This window comes from Oxyura jamaicensis, chromosome Z, assembly GCF_011077185.1.
Source record: "Oxyura jamaicensis isolate SHBP4307 breed ruddy duck chromosome Z, BPBGC_Ojam_1.0, whole genome shotgun sequence".
Classification (NCBI taxonomy): Eukaryota; Metazoa; Chordata; class Aves; order Anseriformes; family Anatidae; genus Oxyura; species Oxyura jamaicensis.
The window spans coordinates 78,018,545-78,040,483 of NC_048926.1; the positions used below are offsets into that span (position 1 = coordinate 78,018,545).

The 21,939-nt window shown below is 39.4% G+C and overlaps 1 protein-coding gene across 1 annotated transcript in view; it reads left to right on the forward strand.

The window, feature by feature from the left end:
- RASA1 (RAS p21 protein activator 1) overlaps positions 1-21,939 on the forward strand; it is a 66,515-nt gene that overhangs the window by 911 nt on the left and 43,665 nt on the right. The window contains exons 2-5 of the mRNA XM_035309770.1: positions 14,514-14,663; positions 18,985-19,120; positions 19,936-20,006; positions 21,800-21,917. Of these exons, the coding sequence (XP_035165661.1) occupies positions 14,514-14,663; positions 18,985-19,120; positions 19,936-20,006; positions 21,800-21,917 (475 nt within the window). The remainder of the gene's footprint in view (positions 1-14,513; positions 14,664-18,984; positions 19,121-19,935; positions 20,007-21,799; positions 21,918-21,939) is intronic.

Genomic DNA, 21,939 nt, shown 5'->3' on the forward strand with positions numbered 1-21,939 from the left:
CCATGTACAAACACCTCCAAAGTGCCGTGCACGTGTTGGCCTTTTTTTTTTTTTTTTTTTTGCCCTTCCTCTGGAGAGGTGTAAATTCACCCTCGAAACACGTTTTTAAAACGAGCATTCCACGCTAGTGGACCGTGTGTTTTTAGAAATCCAGCTTACTTTGCTGCTCAGCCAACTCAAAGTTGTTCCTAGTTGGGCTGTGCTTGGAGAGGAGAGGCAGGTTAAAAAGAAAATCAGGTAAATCTCTGGTTAGGTTTCATTGCACTCACCCTTCCATTAGGGCTAATCGGGATCCTGCGGAGCGGTAATGCAGGGAATTTCGCACTTAGCACGGTTCTGTGTTTATACCCTGTGAAATACAGCATCCGATAATGTTATGTAGAGCTCGTGTAATTAGCGAGTACTCTAAGCACAACCTCTGGCTTTAAGTATAGGAAGTCTGCAGGTTTTTGTAAAGCACTGCAAGCCCTACGTTAGAGCAGAAAATGGTCCTCTTAGCAGGTACCTTGTTATTTAAAAAATGAAATTGCTTCAGAAGCTTAAAAGCCTTCATTGGTGCTTAGAAATATATTATTCCTAAAGTTTCGGTGGCTGTGATAGATGATTTCGGATTTCAAGGTGGTGGCTGGCAGATGGATTCAGGATACAGGTCAGAAGGGTAATCTGAAAACCGATCTGAATTTGGGTTCTTTTTTACCTTCTCTGGTGACTCTACTATCAGGGAGTTAACTTTTGTAATTTCAGGTATTTCCAAGATTTCAGGAGCCATTGCAGTCGTGTGGAGGACATAAAATGTAATATTAAAGGATTCCTTTTAAATTTCTCCCTCTAACCTTGGCAGACTTCCTTTGTTCTTTTAATTCCTTCATTTTTTTTTAATGGAAGCTTGCTAACTTAGGGCCTTGTTTTGTGAAGACAGTGTTTGAATAGTCTTTAACTTGAGGACTTCACTAACAAGCCAGAATATGATTAGGCAGTTTCGACAAAGGGTAAGGAGGGGAATAGAAGCACATGGAAGTGAAGTTACTTCATCTGTAAAATCAGTGAGACAGAATTGTCTCCTTCTGGTTTTCTCTCTGAAAGATCAGGCTGCTGCTTCTGCTAAACCTGGCTGTGCTTTGGAGAGAAAGCAGGCTATTTTGGAAGTAACTTTAGAAAGTGGGGTAATTATTTATAAATAATCACCTGTGTGATGCTGAATAGCTGCTATGACCTGGACAAATCTGAGCGGGTTTTACTGTCGGAATATTGCCGTGTGACTCACGTGCTGGCGTGATGGTGAACTTGTGTAAAAGAGGATGTTAGCATTCTGACAAGTGCATGCTCAGGGTGGACTGTGGAGGCCCAGATTTTGTTTTGGTTAACAGCACGGCTCACCTTGCTGACACAAAAGGGGCACTGAAGTCTCCGCAGAGCCAGGCATTCAGTAGCTGAGAGTTCTGCCCTAGGAGAATCCTTAACAGAAAGAAAATCCAAGAAATAAAGTACTTAAAGATTAATTGGAAGCACTTACTGCTGTAATAAACTGTTATTTTTTTCTTTGTAACTTTTTCTTCGGTATGTGACCTCTCAGTAAACAAAATCTGGAGTGGGTTGATTTAATATAGTTGGCCTTTTTCATTCATCTTATCTGCAGTTGTCAGTTTTTACCATTCTCTGTTAAGCCACTTACATTGGCAATATGTTGTCAGTAAAATGCATCCTTTCAGTGCTGCTGTTTTATTTTGGAAGGGCCATTTCTTTGTAGCCAGACTGTTTGCTTCTGTGGAGTTGAACTCTTAATGTATTAGCAAAACAGAGTTCAGCATTATCTATAATCTTATGCAGGGAAAAGTCCAATACAAATTTTTAAGAACAACAATCAAATTTGTAACTTAGATTAAATTTCTCCAGTTGGATACGATTGCAGAGCTGCTTTTCCATTTGTTTAAATATGACTGCCAGCTCCACCCTTTCCCACTTCCTCCTAATTCATTCAGCTTTTATGGGAGTCATACTTGATTGGCCTGATGGATAATTCTGTGATTCTGTCAAACAGTTTTGTTTCTTTGTCCTATTTGCTTACAGGGTAATGCGTGTACATCAGAAAACAGGGAGTGCTCTTCACTCCTGGCTTTGCATTGTGTGGCATTATCTCCTGTACAAGAACAAAAAGACATTTTCTTTGTCTTTCACAACAATAACCACTAACTAGTCCCCTTTGCCATCCGTTGGACATGCATCGCATTTCAGGATTTACTGAATTGTTGGTTACCGACTCCAAACAAAAAAATATGGTAAAAGTCGCTTCTGGTGTTTCCTAGTTTGTACTCCGGTCTGAAATTGGATCTTTATGCATAAAATGAAATGAAGCTTTTTGTGTGAACTTACGCACAACTTTATAACATTTTTATCTCCTAATTAGTTTAGCAAGTTTTTTAAAATATCTGAGTAAATTCCCAGTTTGCAAGTTTTAGGCCACAAAGTTGTTACAGACCAAATAGTTTTTGTAGATTAGGTTTTTAAACACCGTATGCTTGTCATGCTGATTTTTACAGTAGCTAACCTGAAGAGATGGGAAATGAAGCAGATGCAAGTTCTGCACTTCCCATCAGGATGCTGTAAATATAGTTTGTTCAGAGCAGTCAGGATGTGTTCGACTTTGCTAGCGAGCACCTAATACACTTAATTTCCTCTTTTCTTTTCCACATACCTAAGGAAAAGGGGAACATGTCTTCTCTTAATGTGTTTTCCTTAATTTTCTAGCACTGGGAGGAGATTGTCAGCACGTAACAGGTTCACTTTACTCAGAAGCTCAAAATGCCCAAGTAGGGTTGATATTTATCGTCTTTGATCCCGAGTGGAGTTGACTCGAGACTTGTATGTTCAGTGTGTGTGTGTGGGGGGGTGTTCATTTTTCTGGAGCATGGCAGTCGCGTGTTTATATTGTAGTTTAATGCTGGGTGGGAAGCACAGGATGCTAGGGAATAAAATGGACAATTCTGTATTTGTTTTTTTCTTTTTTTTTTCTCCGCTTTCTTCCCCATCTACAAAGCTCACTGACAGGCTGATGTCGGTCTGAAATGGTGCAAGGAAATGGCCTTCATAACTAATGAGTGAATGCTGCTTAATTTAGTAAAAAATCGCTGGTGTGTGAAATAGTTTATAGTTATTTAGGCATTTGACTAAATATCTTAGTTGGCAGGATTATTTGGGATCTTAGTGTTCCATTAAGGTAGCAGAAGCAGTTCTTGGATGTTTCAACAAAATTCACATTTTCATATGGTGTTTTTTAAGCAGCGATTAGCAGTTTTAAATGGAAACAAGTTGAAATTGAAAGCTATCAACCTAACAAAATGAAACAGGCTGTCAAAATACTGTCTGGTTAAAACAAAATCTTACCCAAAGCAGATGTATTCTTAGAGTAGCTCTTGGTATCTGTTGAGGCAATAAATTAGGGAGAAAAAGCTGAAAACAGAGAGGTGGGTAGAAAAATAGCATTACAAGCAAAGACTGCATGAAAGAATATTTTTATCTGAACGTGGTGTGAATTATAGTTTCTTGAGGTAAGTCTGTCAAAGGTGGCAAGCCCAGAGTTGTGCAACATTTGTTTATTTGAGTAGCTAATAAGAAAATATTTTTTTTTTTCCTGAATAATGGTTGAGGATCACTTTCCATTCCAGTGGATAAGTCTGTTGCAGTGAGAGCTGAGGGGAAACAACATTGGCATATGCAGTTAGGTTCTAGATAAGCAATAAAAAATGGAATGGCATGCAACTTGATTTTAGCATATGAAGTTCCTTTTCTATTCAGCAGTTCATGTTAGCACGTGAACTTTTCCTCTCTCAGAAAACGAGGTGTTCCCCTTCCACAGGGAGCAGAAGTCGATAAAGAAATTCATTACCTGAAGATGCTGATTAGCGTACTGTTTGGGCCGCTTACAAAACAGACATGAAGAGAAGTCTGGTTTTATCTCTGGCTGACTATGTGGCATTAGAAATGCACGGTGAAGAGCAGCAGAACAAAATTGCACCTAACCATATATAGGAAGCAAAGCAGTAAGTGCACTGACATGATAGGTACGTATATTAAAGGAAACTTCAGATGAAGAAAAACAGAAGTGGGAAAGCATTTCATGGTAGTGAAAGTCTGAGGAGGGATTTTCAGTACTTCTAGCTAACATCGGATGCTGTCGTTTCATCTAAGGAGCGAATGTTCTCTTGACCTTCACTTTATCTAGCTTTTGTTCTGTCACATAGTGATTCCGAGAATATCGGTGTGGGAATTGTCCTTTTGGGGTGCACAGTATTGTGCCACGTCCCCTCACCTTTTGTTTTAATGTCTGCTGGTGGGGCAGTGGGGGGAAACACCAACTTACCAGTGAGGCTTGGGTCTCTTTGGCGATAGGCACCATCTGTAGGTTCAGCCATAAATTATAAGGGCTCATGCAGTAGTTTTCCACTTTGCCTGTATCTTCCTTTCTCATTTAATAAAAACAGGGAAGTCTTTATACATATCTCACTGGAGGGTGCAGCAGGAGGGAGGAGGAAGGTGTTTTAACGTAGTCCTTGTGCTTCCTAGAAGTATCCCTATGGAACAATTCTGCATTCCTCTGCCTCCCGCCAGAGTACACTCAGCACCAGTAAGATGTTGCTGTCACTCACGTGCTTGTCAGGTTCCTAATACTGTTCTGTATACTTGCAGGCAGTCCTCAGTAGTCTCTGTTGTTAACTGAAATATCTGCTCTCTCGCTCTGGAATGGCAGAATTTTTTTTTTTTAACCTGAACATATCTTTGTGTTATGTTCCGTCTTGAAGGTGATGGGGAGAGGGCAGCGCTGATTGTACTGGTGGCCTTCTGCAGCGAGGTCCCTGGCTTGTTGGATGGGGGAAGATCAATGGATAGTGTTTATCTCATCTTTAATGTGACTTTTTCACGCTGTCTCATCTAACACCATTGCAGACAAGCTGGCGGTGTGCGAGTTAGCTACGGGGCAGTGCAGTGGGTTGGAAACTAGCCGGGAGGTTGGGCCCAGAGCGTGGTGGTGATGGGTCAGGTCTGAGGCCAGGCACTGGTGTTGTTCCCCAGGAGCCAAACCATTGAACATTGTGGTTCTTGACCTCAGTGGTGGGACAGGGTGTGCTCTCATCAGCAAGTTCACAGCTGATACGGACCCAAGAGGAGTGCCTGATGTGCCAGGTGGGTGGGCTGCCATTTGGAGGGACCTGGGCAGGCTGGAGAACTGGGCTCTGTGGGACCTCTTGGAGTTCAGCAGAGGCAACGCAAAGCTACAGCCCGGTAGAGGACTGACCGACATTGTTACGTGCTGGGGGCTGACTGCCTGGCAAGCAGCTCTGCAGAGCCACACTGGGACTGAGCAGGCCTGACGGACAGCGAGCTGACCAGGAGCCAGAAACGCATCTAAGCGGCAAAACAGGCGAACAGCAGTGTCCTGGGTGGCACTGCGAGGAGCGTCAGAGGCGATCCTTCTCTGCTCAGCACTGTGGGGACACGTCCAAGGTGCTCCATGTAGTGCTGGGCTCCCAGTGGGAGAGATGTGGGCTTAGAGGAGCAAGGCTGGTACTGGGCCACCAAGGTAACGGCTTGGACTGGAGGAGGCTCAGAGCGATCTTATCCACGTGGATGAGTGCCTGATGGGTAGGGATGAGAATGGGGGAGCCAAGCTCTCCCCAGTGCTGGCCACTCACAGGGCAAGACTCAGTGGGAACAAATGAAAAAACTTGAAAATCCATTTAAATACAGAAAAAAAAAAAAAAACAATTTATTTTTTTTTTAATTGTGAGGGTAGTCAAACACTGTCACAGATTGCCTTGAGAGATTGTGGAGTCCCCATCCTTGCAGGTACTTATAACCCAGCTGCATGTATGTGGCTGGGAGCAGCCTGCTGTAGCTGACCCTGCTTGAGAAGCACTGGGGGGCATGGTAACTAGACAACCCCCATGGTCATTTCCAACCCAAGTGATTCTGTATGTGTATAGTTGAGAGTGAGTGTTACAGGACTTCTTTGCTGAAAATTATTACTTGAAGTATTCTGGAGTCACGTCAGTGGCAGTAGCTAATGGCAAAGGCTTTAAAGGAAAGCACAAGAAATCCTTAATTAGGTGAAATAGAACATTTCATTATTTTCTGTGTAGGCAGATCTCCCAGTTTGTGGCAAAAGCTTAAGAATTTGCCTTTTTAAAATTCTAAGATATCTAATAGTGCTGCTTAAATATTTAATCACTTTGCTTGCCATGTGTATGTTTTCCTTTGAAGTTATCTCTTTATTACATTAATTTGTATATGTTAATAATTGTATACAAGGCAGTGCTGCTAAGTAAACTTGAAAGCTACAGGAACATTTGAGGGAAGGAGGACACTCAGTGTACCCAGCCAGGGTACTGGTTGGTTACAGGCCTGATTCTTCTGATGATGGTACTGGGTTTGTGTGGCAAGGTTTTAGTAGCAGATGGCTCCAGGGGTAGCCTCTGTGAACAGAGCTCAGCAGCTGCCCCACGTCAGAGGGTGTCCCACCAAAAGGGACCTGCTGCTGGAGTTCCTGAAGAGCTGCTGCCTGTGGGCAGCCCCCGCAGGCTCAGTTTGGGAAGGACGGCATCCCCTGGGAAGGACCCCACAGGGAGCAGGGGCAGAGAGGGACCGTGAAGGGGTGGCAGAGATGAAGCATCAGGGGCTGACCGCAGACCCCATTGCCCATACCCCTGTGCTGCTCGGGGGGAGCAGGTGGAAGAGTGGATGGGGGAAGGTGGTTTTAGTGTAGTTTCTTAGTCTTCTAGTGGTAGGTACTAAATTACACTAATTTCCCTATGCTGAGTCTGTTTTTGCTGTGATGGTACTTGGTGAGTGATCCTCCCTGTCTTTACTTCAACCCTCGAGCCCTTTTTCATCCCACTTTTCCCAGTGATCTTTTGAGAAGGAATGAGACAGCAGCTTGTTGGTGCTGAGCTATCATCAGTGTGAAAGAGCCACAGGTGATCGAATACTAATAAAAAAGTGATTTTCATCTTCAAGTTTTAATAACTTATTTTTGTATGTTTTATTAATGTTTTTTTTTTGTTGTTGTTGTTGTTGAACTGAAGTAGTAACTCTTGTTCCAGTGGTAGTTGGGCTTTTAAAGCTTTATAGTTCGCATAGGTTGGAATACTGATGCTAATATGGAGATGTTACAGTTGCATGCATTTGAAGAAGTTGGCTGTGTAGCTACATGGGAATATTTAAAGTGTTACCCTTTTCTGTTAAAGGTTACTGCCACTGCCCAAGCAGGAGCATGCATATGATTTTTCTCATTTATAGCTACTTAACAGATGTTTGGGCAAGGCTTTCTTCTGTGGACTTCCAGTTACAGAGCACACAGCTTTCTGATCTGCAGTAGTTTCAAGAAACAATGTACATTTATCCAACCTTTGCTAATCAGCTCAGGAATTGCATTGTACTTTTGTGTAGATTTATGTGTGATTATTTTTTTCTGAAACATTTGCTCTGTTATCCAGTCCTCCTGCTTGCTGTAAAATTATGCATATGTATGCAAATATTCACCCATACTTCTACACACACAAAAAGATATTCTGTCTGTGGCTTGGTTACTGGATTTTGTGTGGTTCTTTCATAGATAAATTGCATCAACCTTTTCTCCATATAAAACTTAACAATCATTAATCAATTAGTTCCTTTTCTGTATCTCCATTTATTGGTGAACAGTAGCAGAGACTTTACAAAATTCATGTTTGGATATTTTGTTAATTCAGAGGACTGGGAATTACTTGCATCGTCTTGTTCAAGCCACAGCCAGTTCTCTGTACCTTTTCCCTAGATTTTTTTCTTGGAGGGCTTTTTATGCTTTCTGAGCATCTGGGGAGAGTTGTGCTTTTTACTGTTTGGCAACCGAAGGGGTGCTAGAGAAATGTCTTCATCCTTCCAAAACCAAAATGTAACAAAGCCTCTGTAGTAATTGTCTCTTAATTCAAGTATAGGATTGGGAACTTTTTTTTTCTTAGCTCTACAACACAGTTCTTTCATGTCATGCTATTGGGTTCAGTGGTATATGGATTGTATGGCATAGGGTACATCCCGTCACTGTTCCTCTTGCATCTGGGAAGCACTGGACACCTTTTAATTTATGCACTGTTCCTCACTTTATTTATACTGTATAACTGTCAGCTTTTTCTCATTACAGCAGCAGTTCTCCATGGGTGAGAGGCTGGGAAGTGTTTTAGCATGCAGGGTGAGGTGAGAGTGAAGCATGAAACAAAAAACTGCGCTTGGTTAGTATGAGCTGTAACCCAGAGCTGTGCTGCTGGCAGTGAGCTGAAGGCAGGGGCTCAGCACAAGGAGAGGCAGAGAACTTCTGTCTCTACTTCAGTTCTGTGGGGCTTCAGGTAGACAGAGCTACCGTAGCAGGTCGAGCAATAAAAGGACAAGGAGAAAGCCCAAGAAGGTTGGAGGTAGGAGATGGTGAGGTAGATGGAGGAGGAAGGTTAAGGAGCCACTGGTACATTTCCTGAAATTAGTAGCAGACAAGACAGCTAAAAATCCCAGAAATTCCTTAATCGTTGCTAAAGAGTATCTGCTGTTTTGCATAGCAATGTTGACATTGCTTCTGTAGCTTCTTCGTTACTCTTGGTTTAAATAGGAAAGGCCAATCTTTGACCAGAGGACACATGTAGGATGCATGCGTGAACAGGAAGCATTTGCTAAAACTGGGAAATGTCTTGCTAAAAACTGCAATGAGTTCCAGAATTTATTTCCTAAGTTCACCTTTCAGTAAGAAAATGAGAGTTTCAAGAGCTGTTTCTTGGTTTATCTATATTTATCTTGTTTATCAGTGGCTTTTGCAAAAAGGAGATACCAGTCAGTGTTCTTTCTAGTAAATGTGTATTAGATAGGATTGAAAGAACTCCTTGGCCTGCCTATGTTTTCTAGCGTGCTGTTGTCAGATCTTTTTTAAAGTTTACGACACCTTGTATCTTTGAAAGGAGGGAAGTGCATAGAACCTCACTTTCCTTAAAGTTATTTAAATGTATTGCCTATTAAATGTGGGCTTACCTCATTTTCTTCATCCTTGCTTGGTCTTTCTGTTAAGATGTACCGAGGTTTTTGTTTGAGATTTTTTTTATAGTTTTCCTCAAGTCCACAGTTGTGTTTTTCTCTGCTGAAAGCATTTTAGTGGCTTTCAGAGGCATGTGTAAGTAACACGGTGGGACCCCCTGTGGGACCGAAGTCTATGTCAGTTGCTTCCTACTCTTCCTACACAGCCCTGTTTTCTACTTGCTGGTTTTAAGGGGTTTTAGAACAGAAAAATGATATGAGCTAACTGTATTAGGTTTACATGCGTTCTGCCTCCGCATAGAAAAATGCATACAAAACGGATTAAAAAGCACCAGCACGCTTAGTAGAAGAGTATTAAACAGTCTCTAATTTCATGCGTACTGGACAAAGAACACCTACCATGTTTCAGGTTATTTTCAGCTTGTTTCAGTATCTCACAGGTGAGTTACAGTATAGCAAATGACGCATTTTTGCAGAGCTTTTTTCTGGCAGGAAGTTTTTTCTGGCAGGAAGTGATGTTGAGAACTGCAAAGACCCTGTCAAAAAATTGCTAATTATGGAATGGTAAGTAACAAGAGCTCGTGTAGTCTCAGGAAGTGATAACAAGAATCTGTAATGTGTGAGAGGTACTGTGAAAGGCAGTGGCTGAATTGATAGGGAGGGAGCTCTGACCATGTGTCCTGGAAGTTCTCTGCTTGTTCTGATATGTTTTGTTGGAGCAGCAGGGTATGGCTAAGAGGAGCTTTGAGTGAAGTGGATATGGCATTTGATGATGAATTTTCCTCTGCACTGTAACGTGTGTAGTAGGTGGAAACAGGTTTCCCGTTATTGCCGATATCTTCATTTCTGCTAGATTGCTCAAAACACTTCCGTAGTCCTTTGTCGCTCCTCTGCGTTCCCTCTCCTTGGCCTGCTGTGTGTCGAAGTTTAAAATTGCAGGGTACAGAAATGGTGAGATGTTTGATGGAACAAACATCTTCGTATCTGTGCCCTTCTCCCATGTAAAAAGGAAATAACATAAACGTGAAAGGATTTGGTTGACCCATGTGACATGCTTCCACACAGTGACAGCTGCCTCCTTCCAGATGGTAAATCCGCCATCTGCTGCTTCGCTGCCAACAGCCTGTGTCTGGCGTGGACCTTGTGGAGTGCCCCTGCTGGGGGCCAAAAGCCCCGAGAGCTTGCTGGAGGGATGCAGTCTGATCGCCTTCCTGCTCCCAGGAGGGTGTGCTTGCAGCCTGGGCATAATGGAGCAGGTGAGACCAGGGTGCTGCTACCCAGCTTCTCTTGTGGGCTCTTACGTGTTGACCCAGGGTAGCAGCTCTGCCACTAGCTCTACAACCTGCTGTAGGGCTCTCTGTCACCAGGAGCATCCTCCCGTGCGGCTGCGTGGTGGTCGTGTGCTTCTAAAAACTGTGAGCCGTGACATTGAGTTTACATCCTTTCCGTTTGCTGTAATTAAGATTATGGTACAGGTTTGAATAGGCCGTCTTGGATTTAAACTGGTGGAAGGGTTTTCTTGCGCAGCATCAGGTTGGTTTGTGAAATGTGGAAGTCTGTTATTGATTCTCTTAGAATTAAAATGAAGGTCACAGAATGGATAATGAGCTGGTTACAGCAGTGGTTAAACTGCTGGTCATGGAAACAACAGCCTAAACTGTGATTCATAGACGTTTTGTAGTTGAATCACTCCATAAGCTTCTGTGACAATTTTCTCTTTTTATACCTTTCATAACAGCTCTTGTATTGTTAGGACACCAGCTGTTTGATTCAGAATGTCATTTAATTATGTTTGCTCGTAACACTGTGAAAATAGTGGATTATCAGCATTTAAAATTTTGCAAAGTGAGTGTTAGAAATACTCCTCAATGGGACTAGGCAAGGAAATAGAGGAGGCTGACTAGGAACGATACGGATCTTGTCATTGTCAGCGATGAAGGATGTACGCGTAAGTAGTTGTTACTCTTCTGAGTGCACAAGTGGTAAGAGTCCCAGCCAGAGGGGCAGCTTTCTGCTTATGAACAGCTAGACAGGTTGTTGGGTGTGATACCTTCCTATCCAAACCTTGATACGTGTAGTGCTCTGCAGGTAGGACCCCATTTTGCCTCTGTGAGGAGGCTATATTTGATAAAAAGTTAAGACATCATGTTAAATGTTGCTTCTAAATGTGCACACATTAAATCTGAAGCTGTCCAGGCTGCCAAAATGCTGAAGCTGTTGACCTTGACCTACAGAGTTCACAATGTTGCAGCGCCTTCTAAGAGGAAAAGGTAGATTTAACTTGCATGTTTTTCAGAAAGGCTGAACTCAGGCTTCACAGAGATGCCTGACTGAGGGTTAAAGGCAGAGAATCTGGAGTTTATTTCAGACTGGTCCCATCCTTCAGAGAGCTCTGTGCTCTTTATTCTCTGATAAAATTAAAATGAGTAGGTCTGCTTCTGCAGTTTAGTCATTTCTGATGCGATTTTTTTGGCTAGCATTGATTATTGGATGGATATTCCTTTATAACTGATAACACACCATAAATGATTTAATATTTTTCAGTATTGTGAATTAGTGATTAGTAACCTGGTCAGTATTGAAAGAAAAGTTGATCTGTGCATGTATTTTTAATCAAAAAAATAAAAAGTCTCAGCAAGTATTAAGAAAGATAATACTTATAATACTTTATTGAGCACTTGAGAACTATAAATGAAATCAAGTGTGGCAGTTTTATAAAATATTCTTTGCTATTTTCCATTAAACTGATTTAAGGTAAAGCTGAAAACTTGCAGAGTGCATCTTCGTATTAATGCTGAAGTCAGGTGAGAGCTGGGTGAAGTATAAGATGCGCGCTTTTAACAATAAAGCCTTCTAGCACTCTTCTGCACTGTATTACTTGAGTAAAGTGGTTCTCTAGTGATGAAACTTGAGTCTGGAAAAATGCAGTTATTTCCCGACAAGCATTTTGCTTACTCTAATGGTATCTTGAAAGCTTGTACTTGAGTGTGTATCCTGTTTTCTAAAGATGTGTGCTATCTACAGAGGCTTCCTGAGGATATCACTTGAGCTGTTTTCTGCTATCGTTGCTGAGTATTGACTCTGCTTTACTGACACTTGTATCTCACCTTCCCATCAGCTGCTAGTGAAGTTCAGGGTTAACACATGTTTTTGTAGCTCATGGAGTAGAGTAGTTTATTCATTACACTAATGCGTAGTGAACTGCAGAATACAACATACTTTGTGTCAGCTGCAAATATTTCAAGTATGTGCTCAGTGGCATTGAACAGACAGTTTTATTTTAGAAAACAACCCTTTTCTGAGATAAGGGGACAAACCTTGTTTAGCCCTGCTTATCCCTTAACTAGTAATACATATCTTCAGCATGCATGGTACAAAACTATTGAATGGGAGAGGGTAGGTATATTTTGTTTCATGTTAGAGGAAGTAATTTCCATTGTGTGTGGTACACCAACATCTGTGTCAACAGCAGGGAGGGTGTCCTCTTTGTTTAGAGCTTCAGGTCTTAAAATTCTGTGCTGTATTGCTGACTATCATTGTAAGAAATCACAGTCCCCTTCAAAAACATTAATCTTTTTTTTTCCTAGTAATTCTGCTTTTTTGTTTTCCTAATATATTTTTATTAGCAATTTGCATTCCTATTAGCACTCCCACCTTCCGCATTTTGAAGGTATGCCTTTAAGTCTGGCATCGAAACATGATGTGTCCCTCAACTGAGCCCAGATTATTTTTCTTGAGTGGGTGATAAATAGGAACAAATAAAAGCATAGTGAGCCTATTGTTAGTTTAAAATAGGCTCTGTGGAATGCTGGTTTCAAAGAATTTCTCGATCAGGAAGGTTTCTTGAGTCTCCGGGGAGTTTTTCTGCTTTAAGAAGTTTTTCTGCTTCTATCCAGAAGAGCAAAGCCCAGTTGTGATGTGTGCTCATAATGAACAGCCTTGGGTTCAAGCCACCGACATAACCATTGACAAGCAGGATATTTCATCCTAGAGTTCAAAACAAACTCCTGATTTTTGTTTTGTTTCCTATTGAACTCTCCGGATGGGGCAGTGCAGACCGTATGCGAGCTGGCTGTTTCTGCCAGCAGCGAAGAGGCCATGTTGCTCTGGAATGTGGTGAGACACATCTCTGTAACCTGGCTGGTATGGCTGTACAGACAAAGCGGCACTTCTTCTGGTTTATCTTGTTTCCATCAGGACGAGGAAGAGAAGCAAGGAGAGCTACACCAGCAAGAATACAGCTTTGCCAGGGTAAACAGTATCTACGCTGGTGCATGTAATGCTTATCTGTGCAGCCTATCTGGTTTTCATTCAGAGGCAAGCCCTCAAAGAAAACTTTTTATTTTGCCTCCATTTCATAGAAAAAGTGTATCCGGCCAGATTTTATCAACAGCCCAGCTTTTTTTTTTTTTTGAAAAAGGTAATTTTCATATCTGTTCCAAAACGCATTTTTTATAGCATGAGAGATCTACACAACAGGTAGAATCAGTAGGTGACTGAAGTAGTAAACGATGTAAATACTATTAAACAGTGATAGTATGAAAATGTATGTTTTCTTGAATATGGAAATTAACGATTAATTCTAAGCATAGGGAGTTGATAGATGCAGACCTAATAAACTACATTATGTAGCTCCAGAACATGCTGCAGCTTTGTAAAAGGCGCAGTTGCTTTTCCTTGTAAAATGTGATGAGAAACACCACTTTGTATATTTCAGTTACTCTCTTTTGTACATTTCAATTACTCTCTCCATGGCTGCTCTTTTTTTTTAGTGCTAAACCTAATGCTTAATCATTTGGGATCAAATAAGAATTCTGACAAAAGCTATGTAAATAAAAGAATTGAGGTAATGCTAAATAATGCTTTGCTGTTAAGTCTTACCTTTAGAGATGGAAGTGCTCTTTTGTCATTTTCTGCAGTCAGTGACTTGCCATGCATCTGTACTTGCTTTTAATTTATAGGGTATGAATTGTGTTTAGGAAGGGCTCTTGTGGGACTGGATGGTGGTCTGGTGACTGCTGTCATTCCACTTTGATGCAGGCTTTGAAACCAGGATATCTGTGTGTGTAAGCTAAGGAAAGCCTGTTACAGATCACTTCTACAATTTGTGTTTTAGGAAACTCCAGCCTGAGCTGAAGCCCAGGCAGGCTTAAAATATAACAGTCTTCGTTCAAGTCAGAAGACACCTCTCGTTCTGTTTACTTAAAACAAGCGAATTGGGGAAGGGGGGAAAAGATATGTGGAGTTTCTGCCCCATGGGATGGTTCAAAATGCGAGTTACTTTGTTATCTGAAATCTATGCTGTCTTAAAAGCACTTACTGGGAGGTTGCGCGTGTAAATATGTCGTAACTTTGTTTGCAGGAAAAGATCACAATTATATCAGTTCCAACCGATAGCTTTCTTTGGTCTCAGATATATTCTGTAAGAATAAATAAAAATGTTAAGTTCATTGTAATTATTTTTTTTTCAGGTGGTATCATGGAAAACTTGACAGAACAATTGCAGAGGAACGTCTTCGACAGGCGGGAAAACCTGGAAGTTACCTTATTCGAGAGAGTGATCGGAGACCAGGTTCATTTGTGCTTTCATTCCTTAGTAAAACAAATGTCAATCATTTTAGGTGAGAATTAAATGTTTTCTCTTAAAATACTGTAATTTTTTTTTAGAACACAGTACTGACAGCAATAACCACTATTATAACATTTTTGGCTTTTTGTTCTTTTTTTGGTACTGCTTTTAATTTGCGCTTAGTTGTTTTAAAATACACTGCTTAAGAATCACTTTATAGATTAAAGAACAAAAATACAAGGAAACGCTCACAAGAGAGAGGCTTGTCTGAAATCGTTGTTAATAGACTTAAAGTGACATGCAGGGTTCATTAGTCAGCCATAGAGACTGTTTTGGGTTTGTTTCTCGGTACTCATTTTTAGCTCACAGGACAGACTTCAATGTTAAAGTGCTAGCAAGTGTGATTGCTTCCTTAATTTTAAGAAAATAACGAGAAGAAATGAAGAGATTATGTATTTAATAATCAAAGGGTTTGCTTGAAACAGCTTTCAGTATGTGTTAGAATTAATTGTTCTAAATACAAATAGCCCATTGTACAAAACTGTGACTAGGATTATTTCACCATTGGCAAGCTGTGTATATTAGTAAGTTCATTCATTTATTAGTGTAAATGAGATGTATTCTGAGAAAAGCATGAATGTTAGTTAGCAAGTATTGTGTCGCGGTGTAATGTTCACCTTCACCAAATAGAAAAGTAAAAAAATGTATTGGCAAAATAGGAAGGCAAGTTTGTTTGTCAGTAGTAGAAACCTTTCTCAGTGGTCTTGATAGAAACAAATACAAACTAAACTCTTCAACTTCTGAAAGCGAATTATCCAGGATATCAACATATGAGCCACTATGTCTGTGGTTTACAAATGTAGGGAGTTTCTGGATTTGTCTGCTGTGAGATGAAATGTGGTTCAGAGGTTCTGATCTAGCATAGACATGAGCTCATAATTTCTCTAAATTCAGGCAGTGTAGCACACGAATAGTACCTTATGTTTGCATCTTGCTCTCTGAGCTAACAATTTCAGCTTTTCAGCTGTATTGATACTCTCTTGGGAACTGGTACCTGTCCAGCAGTAGCAGAAAATTAAATTGTATTTGTTTTTTTTTTCTAGTACTGCTCTACAGTCCTGCATTATTTTTAATAACTTTAGGTTCTTGAAGCCAGCCTCAGGGCACTTGAATATTGGTTCATGCACACCATAGAAGTGTTGCTGGTATCTCAGGTAGAAAATGTTCTCCAACAGTTTCCAATTCCCTAAGGAAAGGGTCCCTACTGTATTTCCCAACCTTAAATAATCTTTCATTCCAAGATCCATAAAACACACCAAGGAAATTAATTTGTGCTTTTTGGTACTGTTCGTCAGAGATTGGACACATTGCAATCCCATTTGCTGAATGTGTATTTTTCTTTCCTAATAAAAAGGCAAGTCGTATGCTCAAGAATATTGTCAAACTTAATGATGTCAGTCAAAGTAATTTCAAACATACAGGGATTGATCTCCTGTGTCCTGCAGAGTAAAAGTGCTCTCTCTACCAGAGCTTCATCTTTGCCAATAGCAATCCACCACAAATGGGTGAAAATGTCATTGTTAAACAATCTTCCTCATTTTGTTTCCTAAAAGTATTATTTCCCACAGTTATTTCCCTAAAAATCCCAGTGTTTTGGGTGAAAATGCTTGTGTACCATATGATTGATGGATACCGTATGGATCTATTAAAACAGTCTATTTTCACAGAAGTGATACATTTTTAATGAGTTACTGCATGATACCAAATATTGTAAAGAAAAATATTTACTTTCTGATCTTGCCCTTCACGATTTTCTGGGATTACAAAAGTCTTTCTGTATATATTGGCTCTGTGTTCCAAGGAAGTTTGTGTTTAAGCTTGAAATAATAATCTGAAACACTATATTTCAATTAGAACCTAATCTCTATTTAGTAATTCACCAAGGAATCTTGCCGAAAATATGCCAAAAAATCTAGTCTAAATCCTTAAAATTATATTATTTGACGCCCCTTTCAATGCTATATGCTTAAAAACTTCAGATTCAATCTCTGAAGATTCACGCTTATTTAGATTTTCATAGGATATCACGAGTTGTAAGGGACCCATAAGGATCATCAAGTCCAACTCCTGGCACCGCACAGGTCTACCCAAAAGTTTAGACCATGTGACTAAGTGCACAGTCCAATTGCTTCTTAAATTCAGACAGGCTCGGTGCAGTGACTGCTTCACTGGGGAGCCTGTTCCAGTGTGCGAAAACCCTCAGTGATGAACCTCTTCTCAATGTCCAGCCTAAACTTCCCCTGCCTCAGCTTAACCCTGTTCCCACGGATCCTATCACTGTTGTTTATGGAGAACAGGTCACCTGCCTCTCCACTCCCCCTCGTGAGGAAGTTGTAGACTGTGATGAGGTCCCCCCTCAGCCTCCTCTTCTCCAGGCTGAACAGGCCCAGTGGCCTCAGCCGTTCCTCATACGTCTTTCCCTCTAGGCCCTTCACCATCTTCATCACCCTCCTCTGGACACTCTCCAGTAGTTTCACATCCTTTTTGTACTGTGGTGCCCAGAACTGCACACAGTACTCGAGGTGAGGCTGCACAAGTGCAGAGTAGAGCACAATTTTACACTATTGTTTGGGAGAAATAATTCCGCTCAAAGAACTGCCTGAGAATAAATAATTTTAACGTATGAGATTACTGGCCTGTTAAAGAAAACGGGAGTAAAACCAGAAGGAAGCAGCTGCAGATAAGTAGTGTGTGTACTCATTTTGGATGAAAGATAAGTTTTGTGGCAGTTGATTTTTTTTCCCTTTGTTTCTGAATTGTGCTGCCCAAACACTGTAAAGAGATTAAGCAGTGGAATGCTGAGAAGATTCAGATATGATTATTCTTTGTACTATTATTTATTTTGAAATATCCTTGAGATAATTTTTCTCTCTTCTGGAGACTGGAGAGAGAATTAACATGAGTTCTTAGATTTTAAGTTTTTCCTTAATAAGCAAAATATGCTTAGTTTGTTAATAATCTGTTTATTTCTTGTACTTTATTGTGTATATTTTTTTCTCAGCTGATCAAAAGCAGTATGTGTACACTTAGCCTTCCGTTCGTAAAGGTGTACCATACGATATTTTAGAAATGATTCCAACACTCTGCAAGAAGAATTCTGGAGAAAAGTAGGAGGACTTTTCTGCTTGTGACACAATTTATTGGAAATTTCAGCTGCGGGTTTTATAAAAACAGATGATGATGTTTTATGGTTGTACCAGAAATAATAGTTTTTATATAGATGAGTGTCTCTTCACCTTTTCACTTTGTGTAACTAAATGAATAGTTCAGTCCCTCTGCCAGCATCTACTCCCTGCTCCCGGCTGCTTTCCAGATAACCCTTTTTGAATGTGAGTGAGCTGTTACAAAGGGCTGCTGTCACACCTGCATTGCTGGAAAAACTCAGGTCCACTCAATGCCACCAATTTACATACTTTCTGCTGTTTCTTTGGATTGTCTGGTCAAAAATGCTAGTTGTTTCATATTAAGTACTTCTTTACGTTTCCAAATGATTCTTGATTATAGCAGGAATGCTTTTAATACTGTTAATCCTTTTGCCTAGATCAATTATTTCTGACTGCTTTTAGAATCTGTATTGAATAGCAATGAGAACAGACGTGGTACCTTCCACTTCTTACATGACAGTGTTTTCATGAATCTGTATTTTAGAAAAAACATGGCCTTGAAAGGATAAACCAAACATTTTTTTTTAAGAATTCCTTGTTGTATTAAAATACTGAAAACGTTCCATAAGCTTTTCCCTGTCAATTAGCAAATACAGATTTTTTTAAAGGAAAATTTGAAGTATAAGGAGGTATTTTAATTGTTCCAGAGTAATTTATTATTTTTTTTTAGCTTGGATACCAAATTAACTGCAAGAAAGTGACTATTCTTGAAGATGTTTTAGTTTTCTGCATTCTATAATCAAGTTCAGTTACTTATTATAAGAACAATTCAGTAGTTTATTAAATACATACATGTATTTATGTCCTGCATGATACACATGGTAGTGTTGTTGCATCTACCTACTAGAGCACTCTGTCAGTTTTTCAGGACACTAATTTAGTTTTTTTCCATCTTTTTTCCTTTTTACATCTTTTTTCCTTTTCCTTTACAGACATCAGTAATTTCAGTTGAAATATCCATTAGTTAAGGTTTGCACATCTATGTACAGAAAGGTTGTAATACTGTATTAAAATACAGTATTGAATATAGACACTCGGCTTTAAAACTTGAACATTATCTAATTTCTTTTTGCTTTAAAAAAAAAGGTAAAAAGAACTATCTGTAGAAAAAATTCCCTATGTCAAGCTTCCTTTTTTCTTTATTAACAGGATTATTGCCATGTGTGGAGACTATTACATTGGTGGACGTCGCTTTGCTTCACTCTCAGACTTAATTGGTTATTACAGTCATGTGTCTTGTTTGTTGAAGGGGGAAAAGCTATTATTTCCAGTAGCACCTCCAGAGGCAAGTAGTAACATTTTTGCAGTAATATTTTTAAGAGCCATTTACTTAAATATATTGGTATCATTAATCAGTACTCATAGTTTTCTGTAGAGAAGAAAAATCACTGTAGAAAGCTCCCCAGCATCCTACGTAGGCTCAGCATATCATAAGGTATAAGGAATGTATTAAAAATGTATTCTTATTGATGGAAAATAATGATTAAAAATAAAATGCTGTTTAATTTTTTTTAACGAAAGCTAGATACTGGGCATTGCTGTTATCTCCAAAAGTAGCAATAGCATTGCAAGTGGGTAGACATAAACAAGAAAATACGTAGTTCTTGGCTAGTAAAAGAGTACCACTGTAATATAGGCAAGCTTTATTGTTTTGTGATATTTTGTGTATCTAAAAAAATTGCAACTATTCATGCTGTGGATAATCAAGGTTTCTGAAAATGAGGCATCTTTCAATTTCTCATTGCTAAAACCATGCAAGCAAAACTTAAAACCAAAAATGTTTCTGATAGTTAAAGTTCTTTAAATTTCCATTGCAATTGGAAGAAATTTCAGAAGTATACTTCCATGGGAATTAGCTTATTAGTAATGTATTTTCAAGATGAGAACATACACTATTGTCATGGTACAAAACAAAGTGAGAACTCTCCTAGCTGTGAGTGTATGAATTGTATTTTTAGTGGTTTCAAGCTTGGAAAATTTAATGCTGTCAAGGGGGATATAGGGGACTACTACAAATCCTTTTCTTCAGAATAGCACAGTGCTGGGGAGAGGAGTCACAAGGAAGTGAAAAGTGTATTTTTTCTCTATTTTAAATTGTAGCCTGTGGAGGACAGAAGGAGAGTTCGAGCAATTCTGCCTTACACCAAAGTGCCAGAAACTGATGAAATAAGGTACGTTTTAATATAGGTAGTAGCAGTTCTGAGATTCTCAGAGTACGCATAGATACTAACAAGGATTTAAGTATACATTCATGTGCAATATGAACATCTCTTTTTCCAGTAGAATATTGTTAGCTTAAAGGATGATGCCTCTGGTTTTGTTGTTGTTGGGTATAACAGTAACGCTTCTTTTTCTCTGTATGCTACTTTGTGTTGTACAGGAAGTTGCATTAGATTGTTAGAACTATAATTATGTTTCTCAGGTAAGTTTTATAAAGGCCTATATTTTTATTAAAAAGGGTAAATTTGTGTAAGAAAAAGTTCTGTGCAAAAGTGTCTCATGAATATTTGAGGTAAATGTTTTAGGCTGTTTTTTCCCTTAACTGTGTATAGCAAGTAGCTAATAGCAGATAAATAGTTCAAGCCAAAGTAATCCTGCCCACCAGAAAGAGAATGTGAGCATTGACTACCTAAAAAATTTAAACTAGCATACTTAATGCCTTTTTTTTTTTTTTTTGAACTATTCTGATTTCCGGCAATACAGAGAAAGATAGGAGAGCTTTATATCCTCGTTAGGATGTTATCCCACAGCTCACAGCTTAAGCCAGTCTAACTTCCTTAAGGAATGATGTGATGATATTTACCATTGAGGTGACGATTTTCCAAGCAGGAGAGAAGAAGAGGTGGTAAGGCAAGGAGGGAACTCTAATTAAACATTTCAAGTAAAACTTATTACTACGTGTACGAATAAAAATATTAATCAAGTCCAGTACGTGCTTACTGCACTTAAGTTACAGGAGAAAAACATTTTGTTACTTTTCTACAATTTTAATTGTGATAGCAAATAATACCTTTTCTCCCTGTTCCAGGGTACAGCTGAAATGCAGAGCTTTGTGATAGGCTTATGAGATCATGGTTAAAATAATTCTGTTCCTGGCATTGCCCGGAACAAAGTTCTCAGTTTGTTCTGGGTCAAATTAATGTACTCTGTGATTCAGTGAATCTTGACTGTAAACTTTGTAAGTACTGATGAGGATATTAAAGTTAATAGTATTGCAGGATTAATTTCAGCATATCATCCATGCAGCAACTTACTGTGTAGTTCTTCATAATAGAGCTGATGTAGGATGCTCTTGCTGGCAGCCACCCATTCTTACGGTTTAGGTTCATTAGCAGATGAATTAATTCCATGTTCCATTAGGCTTTTCTGTTTTAGCTGTTGGCTTTATGCATGATTTTAATGCCTTTTTTGTTAGCCATCTCAAATGAGAGAAATGTTCTTTGAAATTTGCTGTGTAATTTTGGACTGGATTTGTAGTTAGTGAGCTTCAGTGTCTTATAGATACTTCCTGTACCCTTGATGCATCATCTAACTTGATTGAGAAGTCCTGCTACGCTACATTGAAAGGCTTACATGTAACCTGAGTTTGGGATAACTTAAGGAATAACTTTACCCAAACCTTCCAGTAATGAAGCTCCCTTTGGCATGTTAATGCTTCTTATTTATGCTTTTCTTGTATCTGATTGCATAGCTTTTCCAGTAACTATTCTATACTCTCTTTGTAGCACTTGTTTTCCTATGTGAGAACATAAATAACAGATGTTCCACGGGCTTCTGTTATACAGGATTAGATTTCAATGAAAGGAGTATTTTCTTCCAGACTATTAATGGCATTTTGATTGCTTTACTGGTGTTTTATATTTCAAATGTTTTGCTGAAATTCTGCTCAAGAATTCATTGTGTTCATTAATGCTTGTATTGTGATTTGTATTTCTAACTTCATTATTACTGTAATTCCCTTTAGTTTCCTTAAAGGAGACATGTTTATTGTCCATAATGAATTGGAAGATGGCTGGATGTGGGTTACAAACCTTCGTACAGACGAACAAGGTCTTATTGTAGAAGACCTGGTAGAAGAAGTGGTAAGTAATTTTATATTCAAAT